The 24,321-nt window shown below is 42.5% G+C and overlaps 1 protein-coding gene across 1 annotated transcript in view; it reads right to left on the bottom strand.

Moving 5' to 3' along the window:
• Window positions 1-24,321, bottom strand: part of DNAH6 (dynein axonemal heavy chain 6) — a 596,499-nt gene that overhangs the window by 130,157 nt on the left and 442,021 nt on the right. Inside the window, exons 63-66 of the mRNA XM_075352201.1 lie at window positions 11,134-11,276; window positions 8,265-8,455; window positions 4,466-4,626; window positions 1,387-1,475 (exon numbers count right to left, since the gene is read on the bottom strand). Coding sequence (XP_075208316.1) covers window positions 1,387-1,475; window positions 4,466-4,626; window positions 8,265-8,455; window positions 11,134-11,276 — 584 coding nt within the window. The remainder of the gene's footprint in view (window positions 1-1,386; window positions 1,476-4,465; window positions 4,627-8,264; window positions 8,456-11,133; window positions 11,277-24,321) is intronic.

Raw genomic sequence — 24,321 nt, 5'->3', positions numbered from 1 at the left:
AACCATGTTGACCGATAACTCCTTAATCCCTAGTTTATGTGACCAGTAACTTTTTTTTTTAAAATTTTTCTGCTGGTAAACCTATTTGAGACCTCCTTTTTGACATTAAGGGCCTTCATTTTATTGGTACTATTTTGGGATACATAAGATGTTTTGAATGCTTTACTTGCCTTTTTTGGCTTAGGTGCAAGGCTTAAAAAATGACAATTCTGACATTCTGATCTTTTTTTTTTTAATTTACGCCCGTTATCTTATAGGATAATTATCTTTATAGTGTCATAGATCTCAATTTTTTACAGACACAATATTAACACATTTTTTTTCAGCATTCTTTATTTTTTAGAGGTGATCAGTTTTTTATGGGGTTTAGGTTTTTTTTTGTATTTTTTATAGAAAAAAATAAATTATTATGTTTCACTTATTTTTTTAGTACCCCTAAAGAATCTAGAACGTGGTTACAGCAAGCATTTAAATGCACCATCTAAATGGTTAAAGAGCAACTATCTGAACTAGCTCCTTTGGCTGCTTTTAGATGCAGGTACTCCATACATTCCATAAATGTTAAGCTGACCTATGATGCAAATATCCATAAGAGGTGATCAGCAGGTTATGATCAATAACATGTCTGTATCTATAGAATACAAACGTGCCAGGTTCTTCTGAGTTGATGGTCTTTTAGAGTTGCTCTGTATTTGGCCTAATGAAAGGAAGGCCAAATTCTTCTGCATTCATTTTAAATTCATTATATGTATGTAAAAAATGAAAATTATAATCACTGGGGTCTGGCTGCAAAAAAGGGACCTAAACTCCACAGTGTAAATGAGGCGGCAGTGTGACCACCACTCCTATAGACAATGAATAGAACAGTGGTGTACTTGCTCATGACTGCTCCAATCACACAGTTAAAGAGGTTGACCACTACTAATGTTATGCGAGTCCCATGTCCAATCACCGCTGACTTCTCTCGCCACGCCTTCGGACCTAATAAGAAAGCAACAGGAAGTGAGTCTCAGCCACAGTGTCACTTTCTGTTGATTTACTCATTTGGTCCGAAGGTGGGGTAAGAGACGTTAGTGATGATTGGACACGGGGCTCGCGTGACATCAAAATATCACATGAGCCTTGAACCATGATTACCGACAGCACTGGAATGGCACCAGAATGGTAGGTGAGTACATGGTCTTTTTTCTTAACTGGGGGAAACAAGTGTAATCAGATGCTTTTGTCCTAGTAGTGGACAAACCCTTTAACTTTGTGACCCTCATTCTCATGATCAGTGGGGGTCCAATGGTGAGCATCTCATCGATCCATAGGTGACATGTTGCCTTTTAAGGACATTTATAAAATGTACAAGTGACAAGAAAATAAAATGTTAGGGTGCCTTACCTTTACAGAATTCTGGAGAACTGTTACAGGGAATGTTCTGCTTGGCATTGAGCTTAAAAACAATCTGAAGTTTTCATTTATGGAAACATCTGTAAGAAACAGCGAGAGGAAATATTATTTTTGGTCATTGTCGTTTATTACATTGTAAGATTACGGAAAACAATGTAGGATCAGCCCATTCTTAAGGTCTAATTAAGAACTTTCTGATATAAATGAAAGGGTTTCACATTTGATCAGATTTTTTCAGGCTTTTTTTATTAAAACCAAAATGACGGGATCGTCCTTAATCTTTATTTCACAGCAGGGTTCAGGTCCAGTATCATTTTCCCAATGAAGAATAAAAGAACAAGGGCAGCTCCTCTTGGCCTTTTCTAGGCAAAACAAAATTAGATTGATTTACGCAAGCAAAGCAGAACCAGGCAAGTGTCACTTCAATATTCCCACATCTCAACTTCCTGTCAGGTCACTGATCTCATTCATAAGATGAATGACAGCTAGAGAGTCGGAGAAATGGGAGTTAGAAAAGTCACTCGACTAATTGCTAACTGTGTTAGATGAATTGGAACATACTGCTAATATTCTCTCTAAGTTGTATATAGATTATTATTTTTATATATTTCTATGCGCATAAATAAGTAAGCAATAATATATATCAATTGTAGTCAATTGCTATCATAAAATAGTGGAACTAAAATGCACCAATGGGTGAAAATAATAATGTCATAGGGTGCATCAATTTACTTGACCATAAAAAGTCTGCAAATCAATGAATATTTTAAATTTTGGGGCAATTTATGTAACCTCACAAATGATGTAAAATAAAATCCATACAATGTATCAAAAAAGCAAAGCATCTTTCATAAAGGTGCTATCTTTTACAATATTTACACCTTTTTCTATCCACTTTTAACATTGTCAGGGAAAGTGCAAAAATTTACTAATACACATAGTAAATTTGTCAGATATCACAAGTTAAAATGATAAAAAAATTGAAACAAAATTTTCAACACATCTTCATTTATGTAGTATTGAGTATGAGCGCCATGTACAGAAATACACACACTTTCATATTGTGTTATGCTATCAATTAGATTATTAATTGTGTGAACAGTGTTTCATTTTTCAACATGACAACGCTAGGCTATATGTTGGTAGTGCTACTGTGAGCAGCTGGTTTCCCCTAAACCTGCTACCATGTCCCACAGGACTTTTCTCAATTGAGCACATCTGGGATGTAATTGGTCAGTAGTGATGGTCGAACCCCCCCGATGTTCGTGTTTGGGAAACTCAACCAAGCTTTTTGTAAACTTCGGGTTCTGAGAAAACGCAAACTTGCGTCCAAACCCCGAACTTGAACTTTACAGTTATAGGATGGGGCAGGGGGGGGGGGTCCCAAGGGACTCGGCTGAACCCTGACGTCATCACGAACATGGCCGAAAACAGCCGAAGACTGCCGAATCACAAGCAGTACAGTGAATACCGATTGAACTTTGACTATCACTGTCAGTGTCAGCCTGCTTCTCGCTCTGTATAAACATTTGTCTTTACAGAGCGATGAAGTAGAGCAGACATTGCTGTCCCTGTGGACTACGTCGGACAAAGGATTTTTTATAATAAAGATGGAGTCTCTAAATAATTAAAAAAAATAATGCATGGACTCTTGCCATATTTTGATCGCCAGTCAGGTCAAACCAGGCAGCTCGGGGCTTGGATTCTCGGCAGCCCGAAGCCGCTCTTGGAAATGGCTAATTGTTTCTTAGCAGCATTTCTAGGTGCTTTACCCAGCTCATCCAGCAGCCCTGATGGCAGTGGCACGCTGGGTAATAAAGGGGTTAGAGCCAGCATTGTATTTTCAGCTGGTACTAAGCCCGAAATTCATGGTGTCACACCAAATTAGACATGGCCACCATGAATTTCTAGTAAGCAGTAAAAAGAAAAACACAACACATAGAAACGTTTTTTATTAGAAGTAAAACAAAAAAAACATTTAGAGACTCCATCTTTATTATAAAAAAATCCTTAGCCCTACGTAGTCAACAGGTAGAGCAATGTCAGCTCTGCTTCATCGCTATGTAAAGACAAGCGTCTATACAGAGCGAGAAGCAGACTGACACTGAGGGTATGATTCTGACCCGCTCCTGTCGGGAGAGTGTGCCCGTGCTGGGTGATGCGATGCGAGGCTCGCACAGTGACAGTAAAAGTTCAATTGAGACCATGGCAGTCATTGAGGTAGGTTAATCCTGACTTCACCGCGAACATGGACGAAAACAGCCGAAGACTGCCAAGTGACGAGCAGTGCAGTGAATATCCCCGGACGTTAACAAGACCTTCCATGACGTCATAGCCATGTGACCAGTCTGTAAGCCAATGTCTGTACAACATTCACACCAGACTGGTCACATGGCTATGACACCATGGAAGGTCCTGTAGTCAGTGGTGGTTACCCGGGGGCACAGCAATGATCGGATGTGGAAGCAAAAGTGGCCAGGAGACAGTCTGCAGGACATGTCATGGGACCTGTAAGTATAATTATAATGATTTTTAATAATGTGCTTTTTTTTTACAGCCCCTGGACCCGAACTGAACCCAAACTGTACCACGGGATTTCCAGGAAAGCTCGTGTTCAGGATTGTGTGCACGAACACTATCTGTCCGGTACAGACCCCGAACTTTAAAGCTTGGTTTTGCCCATCACTATTGGTCAGCAATTGCATAGGATAACCTCACTGATAATATGTAAGTGTGTGCTGCTCATATTTAACATTTTCAAAATGTCTCAATTTATTCAGTATTGTTTCCATATTTTCATAATTTGCATGTTATTATCAGTCTATCAACCATGTGACTTTTCGTTTACGGTGTTACAATTTCAGTGTTGAGGAATGTATACTGAAAAAGTGGTAAACTGAATAATGCATAGTAAAAATGTTATCTCCTCATAGGTCCCTACTGAAATCCATCTGTTTCTGGTTAATGAATATAAATAGCATCTTCTAAAAATGTCTCCAATTATTGTCAATTTTAATCAACCAGTTACCTACTCTCCTTCTTTATTTGCAATTAATACTGTCTTACATACTTGGTTCTGTAAAGGTTTTTATAAGTTCTTCCATAGGCAACATCCATGACACGGCAAGGTGGCAATTTTGTAGAAATATCCAATTTCCGCTCTTCATAGCATCTTTTATCATTCTTTCTGCAATCGGCCCCTGTCCTTGTCCAAGAGAAATCGACTGCACTCTAGAAACAATTGAAGAACCACGTTGACATGTAGTGGATAACATTGAACGCACTCAATCAGCTTTCTTAAAGTATTGAACAAACCCCTGTTCTATAGAGAGCTAATATTCGATATTAGTATATATTTTATATATATATATATATATATATAGATAGATATACAGTCATATGAAAAAGTTTGGGCACCCCTATTAATGTTAACCTTTTTTCTTTATAACAATTTGTTTTTTTGTAACAGCTATTTCAGTTTCATATATCTAATAACTGATCGACTGAGTAATATTTCTGGATTGAAATGAGGTTTATTGTACTAACAGAGAATGTGCAATCCGCATTTAAACAAAATTTGACCGGTGCAAAAGTATGGGCACCCTTATCAATTTCTTGATTTGAACACTCCTAACTACTTTTTACTGACTTACCAAAGCACTAAATTGGTTTTGTAACCTCATTGAGATTTGAACTTCATAGGCAGGTGTATCCAATCATGAGAAAAGGTATTTAAGGAGGCCACTTGCAAGTTGTTCTCCTAATTGAATCTTCTATGAAGAGTGGCATCATGGGCTCCTCAAAACAACTCTCAAATGATCTGAAAACAAAGATTATTCAACATAGTTGTTCAGGGGAAGGATACAAAAAGTTGTCTCAGAGATTTAAACTGTCAGTTTCCACTGTGAGGAACATAGTAAGGAAATGGAAGAACACAGGTACAGTTCTTGTTAAGCCCAGAAGTGGCAGGCCAAGAAAAATATCAGAAAGGCAGAGAAGAAGAATGGTGAGAACAGTCAAGGACAATCCACAGACCACCTCCAAAGACCTGCAGCATCATCTTGCTGCAGATGGTGTCAATGTGCGTCGGTCAACAATACAGCGCATATTGCACAAGGAGAAGCTGTATGGGAGAGTGATGCGAAAGAAGCCGTTTCTGCAAGCACGCCACAAACAGAGTCGCCTGAGGTATGTAAAAGCACATTTGGACAAGCCAGTTACATTTTGGAAGAAGGTCCTGTAGACTGATGAAACAAAGATTGAGTTGTTTGGTCATACAAAAAGGCGTTATGCATGGAGGCAAAAAAACACGGCATTCCAAGAAAAGCACTTGCTACCCACAGTAAAATTTGGTGGAGGTTCCATCATGCTTTGGGGCTGTGTGGCCAATGGCGGCACCGGGAATCTTGTCAAAGTTGAGGGTCGCATGGATTCAACTCAGTATCAGCAGATTCTTGACAATAATGTGCAAGAATCAGTGACGAAGTTGAAGTTACGCAGGGGATGGATATTTCAGCAAGACAATGATCCAAAACACCGCTCCAAATCTACTCAGGCATTTATGCAGAGGAACAATTACAATGTTCTGGAATGGCTATCCCAGTCCCCAGACCTGAATATCATTGAACATCTGTGGGATGATTTGAAGCGTGCTGTCCATGCTCGGCGACCATCAAACTTAACTGAACTGGAATTGTTTTGTAAACAGGAATGATCAAAAATACCTTCATCCAGGATCCAGGAACTCATTAAAAGCTACAGAAAGCGACTAGAGGCTGTTATTTTTGTAAAAGGAGGATCTACAAAATATTAATGTCACTTTTATGTTGAGGTGCCCATACTTTTGCACCGGTCAAATTTTGTTTAAATGCGGATTGCACATTTTATGTTAGTACAATAAATCTCATTTCAATCCAGAAATATTACTCAGTCCATCAGTTGTTAGATATATGAAACTGAAATAGCTGTTGCAAAAACCCAAATTGTTATAAAGAAAAAAGGTTAACATTAATAGGGGTGCCCAAACTTTTTCATATGACTGTCTATAGTACAGACCAAAAGTTTGGACATACCTTCTCATTCAAAGAGTTTTCTTTATTTTCAGGACTCTAATAATTGTAGATTCACATTGAAGACATCAAAACTATGAATTAACACATGTGGAATGAAAACCTTAAAAAAGTGTGACACAACTGAAAATATGTCTTATATTCTAGGTTCTTCAAAGTAGCCACCTTTTGCTTTGATTACTGCTTTGCACACTCTTGGCATTCTCTTGATGAGCTTCAAGAGGTAGTCACCGGAAATAGTCTTCCAACAGTCTTGAAGGAGTTCCCAGAGATGCTTAGCACTTGTTGGCCCTTTTGCCTTCACTCTGCGGTCAAGCTCACCCCAAACCATCTCGATTGGGTTCAGGTCTGGTGACTGTAGAGGCCAGGTCATCTGGTGTAGCACCCCATCACTCTCCTTCTTAGTCAAATAGCCCTTACACAGCTTGGAGGTGTGTTTGGGGTCATTGTCCTGTTGAAAAATAAATGATGGTCCAACTAAACACAAACCATATGGAATAGCATGCCGCTTTAAGATGTTGTGGTAGTCATGCTGGTTCAGTGTGCCTTCAAGTTTGAATAAAACCCCAACAGTGTCACCAGCAAAGCACCCCCACACCATCACACCTCCTCCTCCATGCTTCACGGTGGGAACCAGGCATGTAGAGTCCATCCGTTCACCTTTTCTACAAAGACACGGTGGTTGGATCCAAAGATCTCAAATTTGGAATCATCAGACCAAAGCACAGATTTCCACTGGTCTAATGTCCATTCCTTGTGTTCTTTAGCCCAAACAAGTCTCTTCTGCTTGTTGCCTGTCCTTATCAGTGGTTTCCTAGGAGCTAGTTTACCATGAAGGCTTGCTGCACAAAGTCTCCTATTAATGGTTGTTCTAGAGATGAGAAGGTGTGTCCAAACTTTTGGTCTGTACATACATATATATATATATATATATATATATATATATATATATATATATATATATATATATATATACACACTACAGTTCGAAAGTTTAAGGTCACGTAGATATTTCCTTATTTTTGAAAGATGAGCACATTTTTTTCAATGAAACCAACATTAAATTAAACAGAAATATACTCTATACATTGTTAATGTGGTAAATGACTATTCTAGCTGAAAACGTCTGGTTTTGAATGCAATATCTACATAGGTGTATAGAGGCCCATTTCCAACAACCACCACTCCAGTGTTCTAATGGTACATTGTGTTTGCTAACTGTGTTAGAAGACTAATGGATGTTTGAGCTGTTGTGGGAGCAGCTTGACCGTATTGTACGCAAAAAGTGGCCATCAAGCCAATCCAACTTGTGGGAGGGGGAAGCATGGGGTGAAATTTCTCCAGATTACCTCAGCAAATTAACAGTTAGAATGCCAAAGGTCTGCAAAGCTGGAATTGCTGCAAAGGAGCATTCTGTGACGAAAGCAAAGTTTAAAGGAGAAAATTATTATTTCAAGTAAAAATCATTATTTCTAACCTCGACAATGTCTGGACTATATTTTCTATTCATTATGCAACTCATTTGATAAATAAAAGTATGATTTTTCATAGAAAAGACTAAATTGTCTGGGTGACCCCAAACGTTTGAACTGTAGTACAGAAAATATATATATTTATATATATACATACATACATTTTATATATATATATATATATATATATATATATATATATATATATATATATATCTAATATTAATATGAATAACACAGATTCCTTATAAATAATATATAATTATTACCAGAATTCAGTGAGCAGTCATAGTCATACAACATTGTCAAAGTGTAAGATGCGGTTTACCGTTCCAAGTATCCCTGTTCTTTTGCAAATCTTTGAAATGCTCCCATCGGATCTGATCCTGTGCTTAATATAAAGATTAATGGAGTAGATGGTGACATGTCTTGGTAAAGGGTCGCAAGATCGACAGGAGGGTTTTCAATAAATTTCTTCCCCAAATTATTAATCACAAACTCTGTGATCGCGAAGACGACCTAAACATTTAATTGAACAAAATTAAAGAAAAGTCTTAGTAATTTAATGGTGTACTTAGCAATGATTCATAGAAAATCAATATACCCAATACTGATATATGATATCTAGGTCAGTGATTTTATGGTCATAAAAATTGAAGGGATTCTTCCAACTTAGCAAATTATTAGCAGTACACAGGAAAAGTGATAACCAGCTGTTCCCTGTGGGTCCCAAGACTAGAACGCCCACCAATTCCAAATCATGGCTCTTAAAGGGAATTTGGCACCAAGCTTTTGCTACCTCATATGAGAGCAGCATGATATATGGACAGAGACCCTGATTCCAGTGATGTGTCACTTACTAAGCAAAATATTGTATTTTTTATAAATTCCATGCTTTATGTGTTGCAGATCTACCAGGTCTCTAAGCTCTGTATAACCCCTCCCACACCACTGATTGGCAGCTTTCTGTGTACACTCTGCATAGGTAGAAAGCTGCCAATCAGTGGTGGGTGCATGGTTTTATAGAGCTCATGAACATAGAGGAATATATGGCAGCAGGTTTACTAGTAGTGATAATCTCTTAGTGATAAAACAGTGATTTTAATAAACCTTAACAAGCAGCCCAGTAAGAATAAGGGTCTTGGTCTCTCAGATTAGGTGGCAAAAGCCTGGTAACAGGTTCCCTTTAAGCACTTTGTTTCAATGGAGGAATAGCCATGCAGGCACTCCAGTGCTCTATTCAATGTCTATGGCTCCTCTGGAGATACCTGATTGCTTTACATTCAAACTGTACATTATAGATGTCCATTCTTGGGATTGGCGTGAGTCTCAGAGGTTGGACCCCAGTGATCAGTGATTTTTCAACTATCCTGTGATGATAATAGGAAGAACCCCTTTAAGATTTGTAAATACTTAGGAGGAAATTTATGTTATGTGAATTTCAGTCTTTACACTATACAGGTCCTCTTCTCTGGAGATCCTGGATATAGAGAAAACATCCTGAACGCTCACAAAAGTTGACTAATGTTCTGAACACTTGGAAAATTCTCAAAAACTCAGAGATTCTGAAAGACTTCCTCTACATAACACTGGAAAGAACATAAAAATCCAACTGCAAATTTTTGGGGGCACGGATAGTACGGGGCAAGACAGAAAACCGATATGACGAGCACAGGTCCATCCGTAAAAATGGTAAAATCCAAATTTATTTACTCCATTAAAATTCCAAAGAATATGTCTAACACTATGATAAGGAGCATAACAGTGGTAAAAAGATTGTGACGGCAACGAGTTTCTGGTCTAAATGGTCCTTAAGCAGTGATGTGTTGGACCCTATCTAAATAGAATAGAGAACAGGTATCAATTTTGTTAAGGGACTTTTTGTCATATATTCCATTTATGTCCTCATATACAAGAGAGATCAAATAGTTTTATCGTTACTCAATATACAAAGTATGTCTAGATACAATTTGAAATGAATATTTACCCAATAACATAGGACATTACGTAAATGAAGAGAATTGATGTCATATATTAAACAAGGTACGGTAAGTCTTCAAATGCAAAAAAGTGATTTATTGGCATTATTAACAGAAATGTGTATTCTGAAAGTAACGTGTAAAGTTAACAGTTTATGTACTTTTACACAAACTTGTTAAAATATAAAGTTATTAAAGTTAGTATAAAGTTCAGTTGGAATCCATATTTGTATTTGTACATAAAAAGTGATTGTATTTTCTTGAAGAAAAGCCCAAAGGCAATTAAGAAAATGAAATAGTTCACTATTGTATAAATATTAAAACTTTGTTTGTAGAAGTTAAGCTTTCTAGAGACTGGGTATGAAATATGCTGAGACGTTCTTTCATTTGTTTGCTTAACTACACAAATCTTTCCAATTCTTTAAGCTTGGGCTTGGCAATTAACTGGTAATTAAAGCAAGGATTGTTACACAAACAAATGGCATGAAGTGCAGTAGTAGAATCTATTTCATTATGGCAGTGCAAACAGCGCATTCATTTCAGCAGCGAAAGCAGATTAGTTTCTTAACCAATAAAGTATAATGGATGGCAGCAAACGTAGAGATGTACAAGGACTCTGCATAATCGTACAGAGGAGCAGTGATCAAACTACAGAAGTCACATATCATACTCATAACTGTATGTGTAGCCTCGAAAGCCTACTAAGGTGCCCAAACATATCCACAGTCATAACGGAGACTCTGACGGCTCCACGAGACTCTGCTTGCATATAGATTTTTTTATGGTCATATAGAGGTTGAAAAAGGCCCAAATCTGGAAATATTTGTGATCAGTCTATGTTTTATATGCTGACTAGGGATGATCGAATACCTCAATTATTCGACTTCGCAAATATTTTCCGAATAGGTTACCGCTATTCGACTATTCGCGAATATTCGATGTACAATGTAAGTCTATGAGAAACCCGAATAACAACTATTCGGGCTTCCTACAGACTTACATTGCGCATCAAATATTCGTATAGCGGCGACCTATTCGGAAAATATTCCCGAAGCCGAATATTTGAGGTATTCGATCATCCCTAAAATTACTGACATTTATAGATCCAGCTACTGACCATTACTAGACTTTCCTACTGTTTATCACATACAGTACAGAATAGCTTTTTCCCTTTAGGTCTCATTTTGTCATCTTAGTCTACAATCATTACATGCGTACCTTCTCTTCCATCACACTTTTAACAAGAACTAACTTCTGAAATAAATTGAGCTTCTCATCCCATGCCTCATGTGTTTCTTTAGTAGATGACTGTAATTTATAGCCGTTCCAAGAACTGGGGTTAATCTGAACTTCAAGAGCTCCTGTGAAATAAACAATAAATGTAAAAACTATATATTCATACACCATAACATTATCACACGGAGTTTTGCACAAATTTCACCGATTGTCATGGCAGTGTCGGGCTCTGTTTACATTGCAGATTCTGACACTTCACCTGATGGTTTCTCTAGTGTCTGGGCTCAAAACAGGCAGACTCAGGTGTCAACCTGCTGATTCATAGGCAGGCTAGTTAATCTCTGCTAGTTTGCTTGTTAGGGTCCTTTGATCACGTGGTGGTGAAGCCAATCATAACTGCTCCCCCCCTTATTTATGCTCTACCCATGCCAGCTATAATTTATTATGTGTTGGTCTGTTAGCTTTGAGGTCCCAGACTTTCCTGGTGAAAGTGTTGCTTTTTGCATGGAGCTTACCCCTGTGTTCTTGTTGATTCCTTCCTGTCTTTTTTTTACGCCAAATATCTTATTGTCTTATACCTCTGTTTGTGAGTTCTGAGTTTCAGAGTTTTGGTTTCTCATGTCTGTCTATTTCTGTGGGTTTTATCTCACTTCTGTCCGGTCTCTCCCTGGGGGAGGGGGTATCAGAACAGGACTGGTCAGGAGCAGGGCCAGGAAGGAGACTCTTGCACCTTCACCATCAGGAGTATCCCTGAGATTAGGGATAGCTTAGGGCTCCCAAGTTGAGTGGGTTAGCATAGGAACCCCTGTTAACTGCTATCCCATAGTCATCATGACAAACATCAACACAGCCAAAAAAAGAACAGACTACCTGATAATGAATGATTTGTAAGAACGTTTGCTCGACGATTATTGTCTGTAAATAAGACAGCAATCACTGCAAAGAACAAGTAAAACTCTCTTTTATCAGCTGATTGGATTGTACATGTCAGCATTATTAGAAACATTTTTATCGGCAGCACATCGTACTGCGTAAACAGGTGATGTGGTACCAATAATATGCATAAAAAGGTCACTAAATAAATGACTGCTGATTGGTTTCTATATAGCCGATTGGCGGTTGTGTAGCAGCCAGAATCAACAGGTGCAAATTTAGCTTAACCCATAAAAGCCATGATTGCAATATCAACTTTGTTTTGCATCTTTTAAAACAAGTTGAGTTAGAAAACACTATACATAAAAACACAAAGGCCCTGATTCCCCAAAGTGTTTAACTTACAAAAATGGCATAAACCCCTTCAAAAAACCTTTTATGCAAAGTGGACTTTGTAAGTTTTTTCGGTCTTTAAAAACTTGTTTAAAGTGAACCAGATAAATGATAGGGAGGAGGGAGATGTAGCTGCAGTAATTGACTCAGTGTTACAATGAAACAACAAAAGGGTGAGATGGAGAGGGAGCATTCAGATCAGTTATAAGGAGAAAAATGTACATTTGAAAACATCTGTTAGGAGTTTGTATGTTCTCCCCGTGTTTGTGTGGATTTCCTCTAGGTTCTCCAGTTTCCTCCCACACTCCAAAGACATACTGATAGGAAATGTAGATTGTGAGCCCCTAAGGGGCACAGTGATGATGATGTCTGTAAAGTGCTGTGGTGCTAAATAAATGGTGCTATCTATATAAGTAAGTAAAATAAATATATTTACAGAAACTGACAGAGGTACTAGAAAAGACCCAAAACTGCATATAACATCATTTAACATGTATCAATTTTGAGCACTACATCTAAGCACACATCTAAAGCTGCCTTAAGAAAAATTGTTTGTTTTTTAGATAGCTAGACACTTTAGGCTTCCCATTACCAAGACTCATTTGCCTCATTACATATGTGAGACAAGTTACTTGATAATCATCTTTTTTGGGTTTACTAATCTGTACACAATACTCATTCTCCATGTTTGGTAGCAAATAAGTGTTCTCCGTGCACTGACTTCTGGTGATCCTGTGATAGACTTGTGTTTATACACGGCAGACAATCAGAAGAGGCAGAATGAGGGTGAGGCAGAGGCCTAAGCCAATGATGAGGCAGGAGGCGTGTCTCAGACTACACCTGACTCCAGTATGGCAGTGTAACTAAACTGTAGTCACAGATAACAGTTTTAATAGATCTGCTCTAGTGGCATAAAAACTATAGAAAATAAATGCACGTAAAATCTAAATAAGCACAGACTTATGTATACTTATATGTAAACTTTTTAAAGTCATGAGTGTACAGTCATTTTAAACCTGCAATACACCATGCTCCACTGTTCATGATTCAGTCACTGAGGATGATAATTATCTTTAAATAATTTGACATGATTTTCACATGCAAAAGGTGTTTTATATGAAGACTGCTGATTTAATAGGTTCAAAAGTGCCTTAAATTAGCAATGTTTTCTCAATTAAAGGGGTTAGACAGGAGTGTTGTGCAGTCTGCAGCATGGGCAGCATGTATCAGATACTGGCTGGATGATTTTAGCCTTGATTCTGAAATGCTGTGGCATTTCAGAGGGAAACATACCTTAAAGGAACCATGTCATATAAAAAAACATTATAAACCTGCAGATATGGGGTTAATCTGCAGGTTAATAGTGATCTGATGCAGTGCATCTACCACACTGAGAGCCCTGCTTCAGTAAAAAATTATCTTTATTCCTCCTGCCATCTCAGGCTTTCAGTCATAAGCGCAGTTTCAGTCAGTACACAGTGAGCAGCAGCTGTATCCAGACCACCAACACTGACTGACAGCTGGCTCATCACTGTACCAGTGCGGAGGCCGCAAGGCTTCAGAACACTATTAATCATCAGATTAAGCCCATATCTGTAAGTTAATGATATTTTTTGACATGACAGGATCCTTTTAAAAGCTAGCCAGGGAGGAAACCGCATGGGGGACTACTCAAAAAGGTGGGTACTGGATGACTTTTCCACGCCACCACGTTTCAGAGTGCAACGTACATGGCTGAAGTCATACAGCTAGTGTCTGAACCATGCTGTCTATTGTTCGGGCAGCATGCATTCGCTGTCAGGAGGAGAATGTGTAATGCATGTTTATTACTAAGTGCCACTAAATCATGTCCTGAACAGTCAACAAATCAGTTAATACAGATATAGTGGCCAATCCCTTTAAGACTTAAAATGTTGACAACTCATTTCTCTATTCTATCCATATTAAAGCAGCGCGCCTCAAATCTTCATCTTTGAACACAACACAGTGATTTTTCTACTTTGTTCTTGATTAAATAGTTTTATCTTTCTTCCCATAGGAAGACAGAAATAATTATGTGAATCTCATCTAATTACATAGTTCTGTGGAGGATATAAAGATTTCAACATATCACTACCATTAAAAAATGCAAAATCACGTTAACTCTCAAGACAATTGCGCTCCTTGGCTATCTCTAACCCTTTGTTTCCATTGTCAGGAGAACAAAATCCAATTAAAATGATTGGGAGTGATATCGCCATATTTTCTCTCCAGAGATATACATATATAATAAATACAATGGTACAATACAGTAATGGCTATGATAGCAATAGGTTTGTCTTACACTACTATTATTTATGTGTAACTTTTTTTTTCCTAAATAAATAGCTGTTTTTTATACAGTATTAGACTATGGCATCTTGAAAGCACCAGACATAACAGTTAAGAAAGCTTTATATGCTCTGTTACTCCCATTTTACACACAAGTGACATCATCCAAAAGGATCAATAGGTTATATGTGATGTGACCCACATCAGAAATAAAGTTTTTCAGTATTTGCATCTCTGTCAGATGTGATTATCTGCTTCTGGACCGTATGGCCTGTGTTATGACACATCCTTGCAATCCTCTCTTCATGAGGTCCTAGTTTAGCTCGCAATGGTCATCCAATTTAATATCTGTATCACTATTTACTGTTTTCCAAATATACTGTATACTGTGAGACTGTGACCGGGGTTATCTATGACGGCCGGTATGTCTCGCCCCAGTTGTGCTCACTCCATGATAGAAAGTAAATCCACTCCAGGGTTAATGCTGTTTCCCTACAGGCTGAAGGAAGGGTTAAATGGAAACAGGAACGAGGGCAGGTGTGCCGGGTGTGAGGGAGTGAACAGAACTCCCTGAGTTCTCTGCTGGAGAGGCACATGTATATTGTTGTGGACTTTTGTTTGGACATTAAAACCGTGTGCTGTGAACCTTAATGCCTGGATCCCGTGTCTTCTGCTGCGCAGCCGACCGTGCTACCTCACATATGGTGGAGAATGCGGGCATGACAGCCGGTGAGGTGTAGCATCCATCCCTGGTGACCCAGTAGCACATGTCCTGGATTCGAGCGGCTATACTACAGCCCAAACCCGGTGACGCCATGGAGGACATACTAAAGCAGCTGGCTCAGGCTAATGCACAGCAACAACAGGCTAATGCACAGCAACAACAGGCTAATGCACAGCAACAACAGGCTAATGCACAGCAACAACAGACTAAAGCACAGCTACAAGAGGCTAATGCACAGCAGCAACAGACCAATGCACACCTTGCTCCGGGCGTTGGAACGTCAGCAGCAATCCTTGCAAGTGCAGGAAAAAAGGCACCAAGAACAGATGGTTCTCCTGGCCAAGTCGATCTGTGCCGGACCGGCAGCAACAACCCCGGGACCGGGTGACGACGGCAGCGTCCGGAAAGCGGTGAGACAAGCGTTGCAAAAGATGACCCCGGGGGATGATGTGGAAGCGTTCCTGGCGGTGTTTGAGCGGGTGGCCGAGCGGGAAAAGCTGCCGACCCCCCAGTGGGCTGAGGTATTGTCGCCCTATCTGACGGGGGAACCCCAAAAAGCGTACCTGGACCTCTGTACCGAGGACGCCATTGACTATGTGACCCTGAAAGCCGAAATACTGGCTCGATTGGGGGTGAATACCTATGTACGGGCTCAGCGGGTAAATCAGTGGTTCTATGAGGAAGCCAAACCCGTACGCTCCCAGGCCTATGACTTATTGCATCTTGTAAAAAAGTGGTTGCAGCCTGACACTCTGAGCCCGGCGCAAATGGTGGAAAGAGTAGTAGTGAATCGTTTTGTGCGCACTTTACCCGTCACCGTTCAACGGTGGGTAGGACAGGGTGACCCGAGTACCCTGGACCAATTAGTGTCCCTGGTAGAGCGGCATGTGGCTACGCAGGACTTGATACGGGACACTGAGACTTTGCGTACCGCCCGTCGGTCCGGCCCCTCCAAGCCTAGGGCCAAGGACCCACCGCTGACAACGGTACAGGAGTCCCCTACCGTCCCGTCTGAGGCTGCGGCCGCCATTCCTGAGGTCCGGAAGGTTTTGTACCCTAAACGACAACCCGTCAAGGGGGTTTCCGTCCCCATTAGATGTTGGCGGTGCCAGCGGGTGGGACATATGGAAGCCCAGTGTCCACTCACCACGGACCCCATGGATTGTGGGGTTACCCGGCGGGGTTCAATGTATGCTCAGGTGGTGTGTACCGCTGACCTGGTCTCCCCAGAGACGGAGCCCCACTTATGCCAAATACAGGTGAATGGCTGTCCGGTTACAGGATTGTTGGATTCCGGAAGCTTAGTGACCCTTGTGCGATCCACCTTGAGGGCTAAAGTAAAGGCCACAGGACGTACCGTGGGGGTGGTTTGCATACATGGGGACCGCCGAGACTATCCCACGGGGATTGTCACCATCACAGCACCTTGCGGTCAGGTGCAACATGAGGTGGGACTTCTTAACACTCTGCCTTATGACGTGATCCTAGGAAGGGATCTGCCCTATTTTTGGACTTTATGGAGGGGACCCCCTAAGTCCCCTCAGATATTGGTCAGTCCGGGACCTGAGCCCTACAATCCTGAATCCGGGACGCCTGCCGTAGGGGTCACCATGATAGGGACAGAGTGTGAACCCGATAGGTCACCCCTAGAGGTATTGGCAGGAGAGGCTGAGATGGTCGAGCCCATCCCGGAGTTGGAGGCGTCCCCGGATACGTTTGGGACAGCCCAACTCCAGGACCCTACGTTAATACATGCCCGGAGTCGGGTGACAGTAGTTGACGGGGTGGCACAGCTGCCCGGTGCCCAGGTAAGGTACCCCCATTTCGCTCTTAAGCAAGATTTACTCTACCGGGTAGATGAAATACGGGGCGTGGGGGTAGAGCAGTTGGTGGTGCCCCAGCCGTATCGCCGGCGGGTCCTCGACTTGGCTCATAAACACCTGATGAGTGGCCACCTAGGGGTCAAGAAAACGCAGGAGCGAATATTGCAAAGGTTCTATTGGCCCGGGGTCTTTGGGGAGGTAAAACGGTTCTGCGAAACCTGCCCGGAGTGTCAGCTTACCGCACCCCTGACCCATTTTCGCAGTCCGTTGGTACCGTTACCCATTATAGAAGTCCCTTTTGAACGGATAGGGATGGATCTGGTGGGGCCCCTCGTAAAGTCCGCTCGAGGGCACCAACACATCCTAGTGATCGTTGACTATGCCACCCGGTATCCCGAGGCGATACCTCTCAGACATACTGCAGCAAAGCTTATAGCTCGGGAGTTGTTTGCTGTGTTCTGCCGGGTGGGGTTGCCCAAGGAAATCCTTACGGATCAGGGGACCCCATTCATGTCTAAAGTGACCAAAGAGCTATGCCGGCTACTCCAGATCAAGCAGTTGCGTACCTCTGTGTATCATCCTCAAACGGACGGTTTAGTCGAGCGTTTCAATAAAACCCTGAAAACCATGCTCAAAAGGGTGATTTCAAAAGACGGGAAAGACTGGGATATGATGCTTCCCTATTTAATGTTTGCCATCCGTGAGGTGCCACAGGCACAGGGTTTTCGCCTTTTGAATTGTTATACGGGCGACATCCCCGGGGATTGTTGGACCTGGCAAAGGAAACATGGGAGCAAGAGCCCACCCCGAATAAAAGTGTGATTGAACACATTTTGGGTATGCAGAACCACATAAGCGCGGTCATGCCAATTGTGAAGGAGCACTTACAGGAGGCTCAGGCCGCGCAAAGCGGCCGCTACAATAGACAAGCCACCGTGCGGACCTTTAAACCCGGGGATCGGGTGTTGGTATTAATCCCCACGGCGGAGAGTAAATTCCTGGCTCAGTGGCAAGGCCCCTACGAGATAAAGGAAAGAGTCGGGGTGGTTAACTATAAAGTATTGCAGCCCGGTAGCTGGAAACCTGAACAAATATACCATGTCAACCTATTAAAACCTTGGCAGGAACGGGAAAGCCTGATGGCTGTTTTTTCCCCATCTCCCTCCTCTTCGGGTCGTTCACATCCGGCTCCAGCGACCTCCGGAGAGGACGAACCGGAAGTAAGGATTGGAGAAGCCCTCACCAAGACTCAGAGGCGAGAGGCCAGACGGTTGGTTCAGCAGAACCCCGATGTCTTCTCCGAGCTGCCCAGTAGGACCAGTCTGATACGACATGATATTGTCACCGAGCCCCACCTGAAGGTACGCCTGAAGTCATACCGGGTACCGGAGGCTCGACGACAAGCCATATCGGAGGAAGTAAAGACAATGTTACGCCTGGGGGTCATCGAAAAATCCCGGAGTGAATGGGCTAGTCCGATTGTCTTAATACCAAAACCCGATGGCTCCTTAAGGTTCTGCAATGACTTTAGGAGATTGAACGAAATATCCAAGTTCGATCTCTACCCCATACCCCGAGTGGATGAGCTGATTGATAGGCTGGGACGATTGATAGGCTGGGCGCGATATTTTACCACGCTCGACCTGACCAAGGGGTACTGGCAGGTGCCACTGACGGAGTCCGCCAAGGAGAAAACCGCTTTTGTTACGCCAGAGGGTCTCTTCCACTATGTTGTCTTGCCTTTTGGGTTACATGGCGCTCCGGCCACGTTCCAGAGGTTGATGGACTTAGTGCTGGAACCCCACCAGGCGTATGCATCAGCGTACCTTGATGACATCATTATTTACAGCTCCGAGTGGCAGACCCACTTGGAACAGGTACAAGCGGTGGTGGACGCGCTTCGAACAGCCGGATTGACAGCCAATCCCAAGAAATGTGCATTGGGACTCACGGAAGCCCGCTACTTGGGCTACGTGATAGGCCAAGGAGTGATTAAGCCCCAAATTAACAAGGTTGAGGCGATCCAGAAGTGGCCTAGACCCCTGACCACGAAGCAGGTTAGGGCCTTCCTGGGTATCGTGGGGTACTACAGGAGGTTTGTAAAGGATTTTGCGGGACTGTCAGCCCCCTTGACGGACCTTCTCAAAGGCAAGAAGTCCGTCATGGTGCGCTGGACTCCGCTGGCCGAGGACTCCTTCCGGGCCCTGAAGGGGGTCCTGTGCGGACAGCCCGTTCTTGTACACCCTGATTTCCGGAAGGAGTTCATAGTACAGACTGACGCCTCAGAGGTCGGCCTGGGGGCAGTGCTGTCTCAGGTGGTTCAGGGGGAGGAACACCCCATCACCTTCTTAAGTAGGAAGCTCACCCCTCCCGAGCGGAATTATAGCGTAGTGGAGAAGGAGTGCCTGGCGATCAAGTGGGCCTTGGAGTCCCTACGCTATTACCTGCTGGGACGGCAGTTTCGCTTGGTGACGGATCACTCTCCACTGGTCTGGATGAGGTCCGCCAAGGAACGGAATGCCCGGGTTACCCGGTGGTTCCTTTCTCTGCAGAACTTCCGGTTTACGGTTGAACATAGGGCCGGTGGGTTGCAGGGCAACGCCGATGCCTTGTCCCGCGGCCCGTGTTTGATGGCGGGAGTTCAACCCCGCACGATTGAACTGAGGGGGGGGTATGTGAGACTGTGACCGGGGTTATCTATGACGGCCGGTATGTCTCGCCCCGGTTGTGCTCACTCCATGATAGAAAGTAAATCCACTCCAGGGTTAATGCTGTTTCCCTACAGGCTGAAGGAAGGGTTAAATGGAAACAGGAACGAGGGCAGGTGTGCCGGGTGTGAGGGAGTGAACAGAACTCCCTGAGTTCTCTGCTGGAGAGGCACATGTATATTGTTGTGGACTTTTGTTTGGACATTAAAACCGTGTGCTGTGAACCTTAATGCCTGGATCCCGTGTCTTCTGCTGCGCAGCCGACCATGCTACCTCACAATACTTGCACACATTATAGTGTTTACTAGTGTTGAGCCACCCCCCTAGTGTTCGAGTTCAATTCGTCGAATGGCGGTTCAGTTCGGCGAACGTTTGACGAATGTTCGACGAACACCTTCGAACCCCATTGAAAACAATGGCAGGCAAACACAAACACATAAAAACACATTATACATATACACATACAGTTAATAAACATTGCCATTATACTTACAGGTCCCTGCGACGCGTCCTGCACTCTGTCTCACAACGCTTTTCCTTCCGATCATTGCTGCGCCCTCCTGGTAACCAGCACTGATGATAGGACCTTCCGTGACGTTGTCATAGCATGTGACCAGTCACATGTCTATTATCTCATTGGCTACAGACTGGTCACATTGCTAGACGTCATGCTAGGTCCTGTCAGTGCATATCTCCAGTACGCGGTGCTCGTTTGAGCTCCGTGTGCCTTGAGCAGCCGTTCGAGGGTGAATATGTCTGCACTCGATGCAAGCATGTTGCGTATTTGGAAGCCAAGGTAACTGATCTAAATAAGCAGCTTGCAACACTCAGGGGCATTACAAACCTGGAGAGGAGTTTAGAGCTCACTGAGCTTTCTCTGGCTGGGGCCAGTGATATGGAGGAGGGTGGAGGTGGAGAAGATCAGGACCCAGAGGTAGGTAGTTGGGTAACAGTTAGAAGAAGAGGTAGGGGCAAAAGTGTCAGGGAGCCTAGTCCTGACCTGGCACAACCTAGTAAATATGCCTGTTTGGCTGATATTAGGAATGAAGGGCCAGGACTAGGGTCACTACAGCAGGACGTTGCTCCTAGCAACCAGGAAAACAACTGCTGTAGGAAGGAGAGAAATAGGAGTGCAGCAAAGCCCAGACAGATGTTAGTGGTAGGGGACTCTATAATTAGGCGGACAGACAGGGTCATCTGTTGCCGAGACCGTGAATGCCGAACAGTGTGTTGTCTGCCGGGTGCTCGGGTTCGGCATATTGCGGATCGGATAGACAGATTGCTAGGTGGGGATGGGAAAACCCAGTGGTCATGGTGCACATTGGTACTAATGACAAAGTTAGAGGCAGGTGGAAGGTCCTTAAAAATGATTACAGGGAACTAGGAGAGAAGCTGAAGTCCAGGACCTCTAAGGTGGTGGTTTCAGAAATACTACCAGTGCCACGAGCGTCACTAGAAAGACAGCGGGAGCTTAGGGAGATAAATACGTGGCTTAGAAATTGGTGCAGGAAGGAAGGGTTTGGGTTCATGGAGAACTGGGCTGACTTCTCAGTCGGCTACAGGCTCTACGGTAGGGACGGGCTGCACCTCAATGGGGAAGGTGCCGCTGTGCTGGGGGAGAAAATGCTCAGACGGATGGAGGAGCTTTTAAACTAGGATCTGGGGGGAGGGAGGGTAGTGGAGCAAAAAAGGGGATAGATAGAGCAGATAGAGACAGTGAGATGGTAGGGGTCAATGAAGGATTAGGGGGGGATGGGACATGCAAGGAACGTAGGGAGGCTAGGAGTAATAAAGGTGTTAATAGGATTAAATGTCTACTGGCAAATGCAAGAAGTCTTGCAAACAAAATGAATGAATTGGAGACTCTTATGTCAACCATGGATTATGATGTGGTCGGCATTACGGAAACCTGGCTGGATGAAAGCCATGACTGGGTGACAAACATACAGGGTTATAGTACATTTAGGAGGGACAGGAAAGACAAAAAAGGTGGTGGGGTGTGTATATTTATAAAATCTAACCTAAAACCTGTGTTGAATGATGATATTGGGGGGAACTGCAACAATGTAGAGTCAGTATGGGTAAATGTACATGGGAAGGGGAATAATGGAAAAATGCTAATTGGAGTTTGCTATAAGCCTCCTAACATACCTGAACAAATAGAGGGTGAAATGCTGGAACAAATTGAAAAGGCAGCTAATAATAATAATCGGGTTCTTATTATGGGGGATTTCAACTATCCAGACATACAGTGGGACATAGAAACTTCTGGTTGTGGTAAAAGCTGTAAATTCTTATCTACCATTCAAGACAATTACCTCTCTCAGATGGTAGATGAACCGATGAGGGGAGATAATTTGCTAGATTTGGTCCTGTCAAATAGACCGGATACAATTTCAGATCTACAGGTCCGGGAGCACTTGGGCACCAGCGATCATAATATGGTAAGCTTCAACGTAATATTCAATAAAACATTTCAAAGGGGAAATGCTAAAACCTGGAATTTTAGGAAAGCGGATTTCAACAAATTAAGGGAAGAGCTTAAATGTGTAGATTGGGACAAAGTCATGGTAACTGGGGATACTGAACATAAATGGGGAAAGTTTAACCCCTTCACCCCCGGCCACTAAAACACCCTAATGACCGGGCCATTTTTTGCAATTCTGACCAGTGTCACTTTGACAGGTTATAACTCTGGAACGCTTCAACGGATCCTGGCGATTCTGAGATTGTTTTTTCGTGACATATTGTACTTCATGTCAGTGGTAAATTTAGGCCGATATTTTTTGCGTTTATTTGTGAAAATTTAGGAAATTTGGCGAAAATTTTGAAAATTTCGCAATTTTCAAACTTTGAAAATTTATGCCCATAAATCTCAGAGATATGTCACACAAAATAGTTACTAAATAACATTTCCCACTTGTCAGCGCAATTTTCGAAACAAATTTTTTTTCCGTTAGGAAGTTAGAAGGGGTCAAAGGTCATCAGCAATTTCTCATTTTTCCAACAAAATTTACAAAATAATTTTTTTTAGGGACCACATTACATTTGAGGTGACTTTGAGAGGCCTAGGTGACAGAAAATACCCAAAAGTGACCCCATTCTAAAAACTACACCCCTCATACTGCTCAAAACCACATCCAATAAGTTTATTAACCCTTTAGGTGCTTCACAGGAACCAAAGCAATGTGGAAGGAAAAAATGAAAATTTTACTTTTTAACACAAAAATGTTACTTTAGCCATAAAATTTTCATTTTTACAAGGGAGAAAAGAGAAAGTACACAGTACAATTTATTGTGCATGTTCTCCTGAGTACGCTGATACCCCATATGTGGTAAAAATCAATTGTTTGGGCGCACGGCAGAGCTCGGAAGGCAAGGAGCTCCATTTGAATTTTTGAACGCAAAATTAGCTGCACTCATTAGCGGACGCCATGTCGGGTTTGAAGACCCCCTGAGGTGCTTAACCAATGGAGCTCCCCCACAAGTGACCCCATTTTGGAAACTAGAGCCCTCAAATAATTTTTCTAGATGTTTGGTGAGCACTTTGAACCCCTGGGGGCTTCACAGAAGTTTATAGCGTTGAGCCGTGAAAAGAAAAAAATTTTTTTTTACCACAAAACGGTTGCTTCAACTAGGTAGCTTTTTTTTTCACAAGGGTAACAGGAAAAAATGCACCATAAAATGTATTGTGCATTTTCTCCTGAGTACGCAGATACCTCATATGTGGTGGAAATCAAATGTTTGGACACACAGCAGTGCTCGGAAGGCAAGTAGCGCCATTTGAATTTTTGAGTGCAAAATTAGCTGCACCTGTTAGCGGATGCCATGTCGGGTTTGAAGACCCCCTGAGGTGCCTAAACAATGGAGCTCCCCCACAAGTGACCCCATTTTGGAAACTAGAGCCCTCAAATAATTGTTCTAGATGTTTGGTGAGCACTTTGAACACCGGGGGGCTTCACAGAAGTTTATAGCGTTGAGCCGTGAAAAGAAAAAAAATTTTTTTTACCACAAAACGGTTGCTTCAACTAGGTAGCTTTTTTTTTCACAAGGCTATCAGGAAAAAATGCACCATAAAATGTATTGTGCAATTTCTCCTGAGTACGACGATACCTCATATGTGGTGGAAAGTAATTGTTTGGGCGCATGGCGGGGCTCAGAAGAGAAGGAGCGCCATTTGACTTTTCAAACGCACAGACGCAGTGCACTGATCGGCCGCTGCAGGACGCACGGTCGGATGCGATAAAAAAAAGCGTCGGGGATACGTAAAAAAAAAAGTCACGCCAAAAATTGACCATGGATGCAGATACGTTATATGCATCCCTGATCAGCGCTTGGC

The sequence above is a fragment of the Anomaloglossus baeobatrachus genome, chromosome 1 (assembly GCF_048569485.1).
Source record: "Anomaloglossus baeobatrachus isolate aAnoBae1 chromosome 1, aAnoBae1.hap1, whole genome shotgun sequence".
NCBI lineage: Eukaryota > Metazoa > Chordata > Amphibia > Anura > Aromobatidae > Anomaloglossus > Anomaloglossus baeobatrachus.
This window is presented reverse-complemented; position numbering and strand designations above follow the sequence as displayed.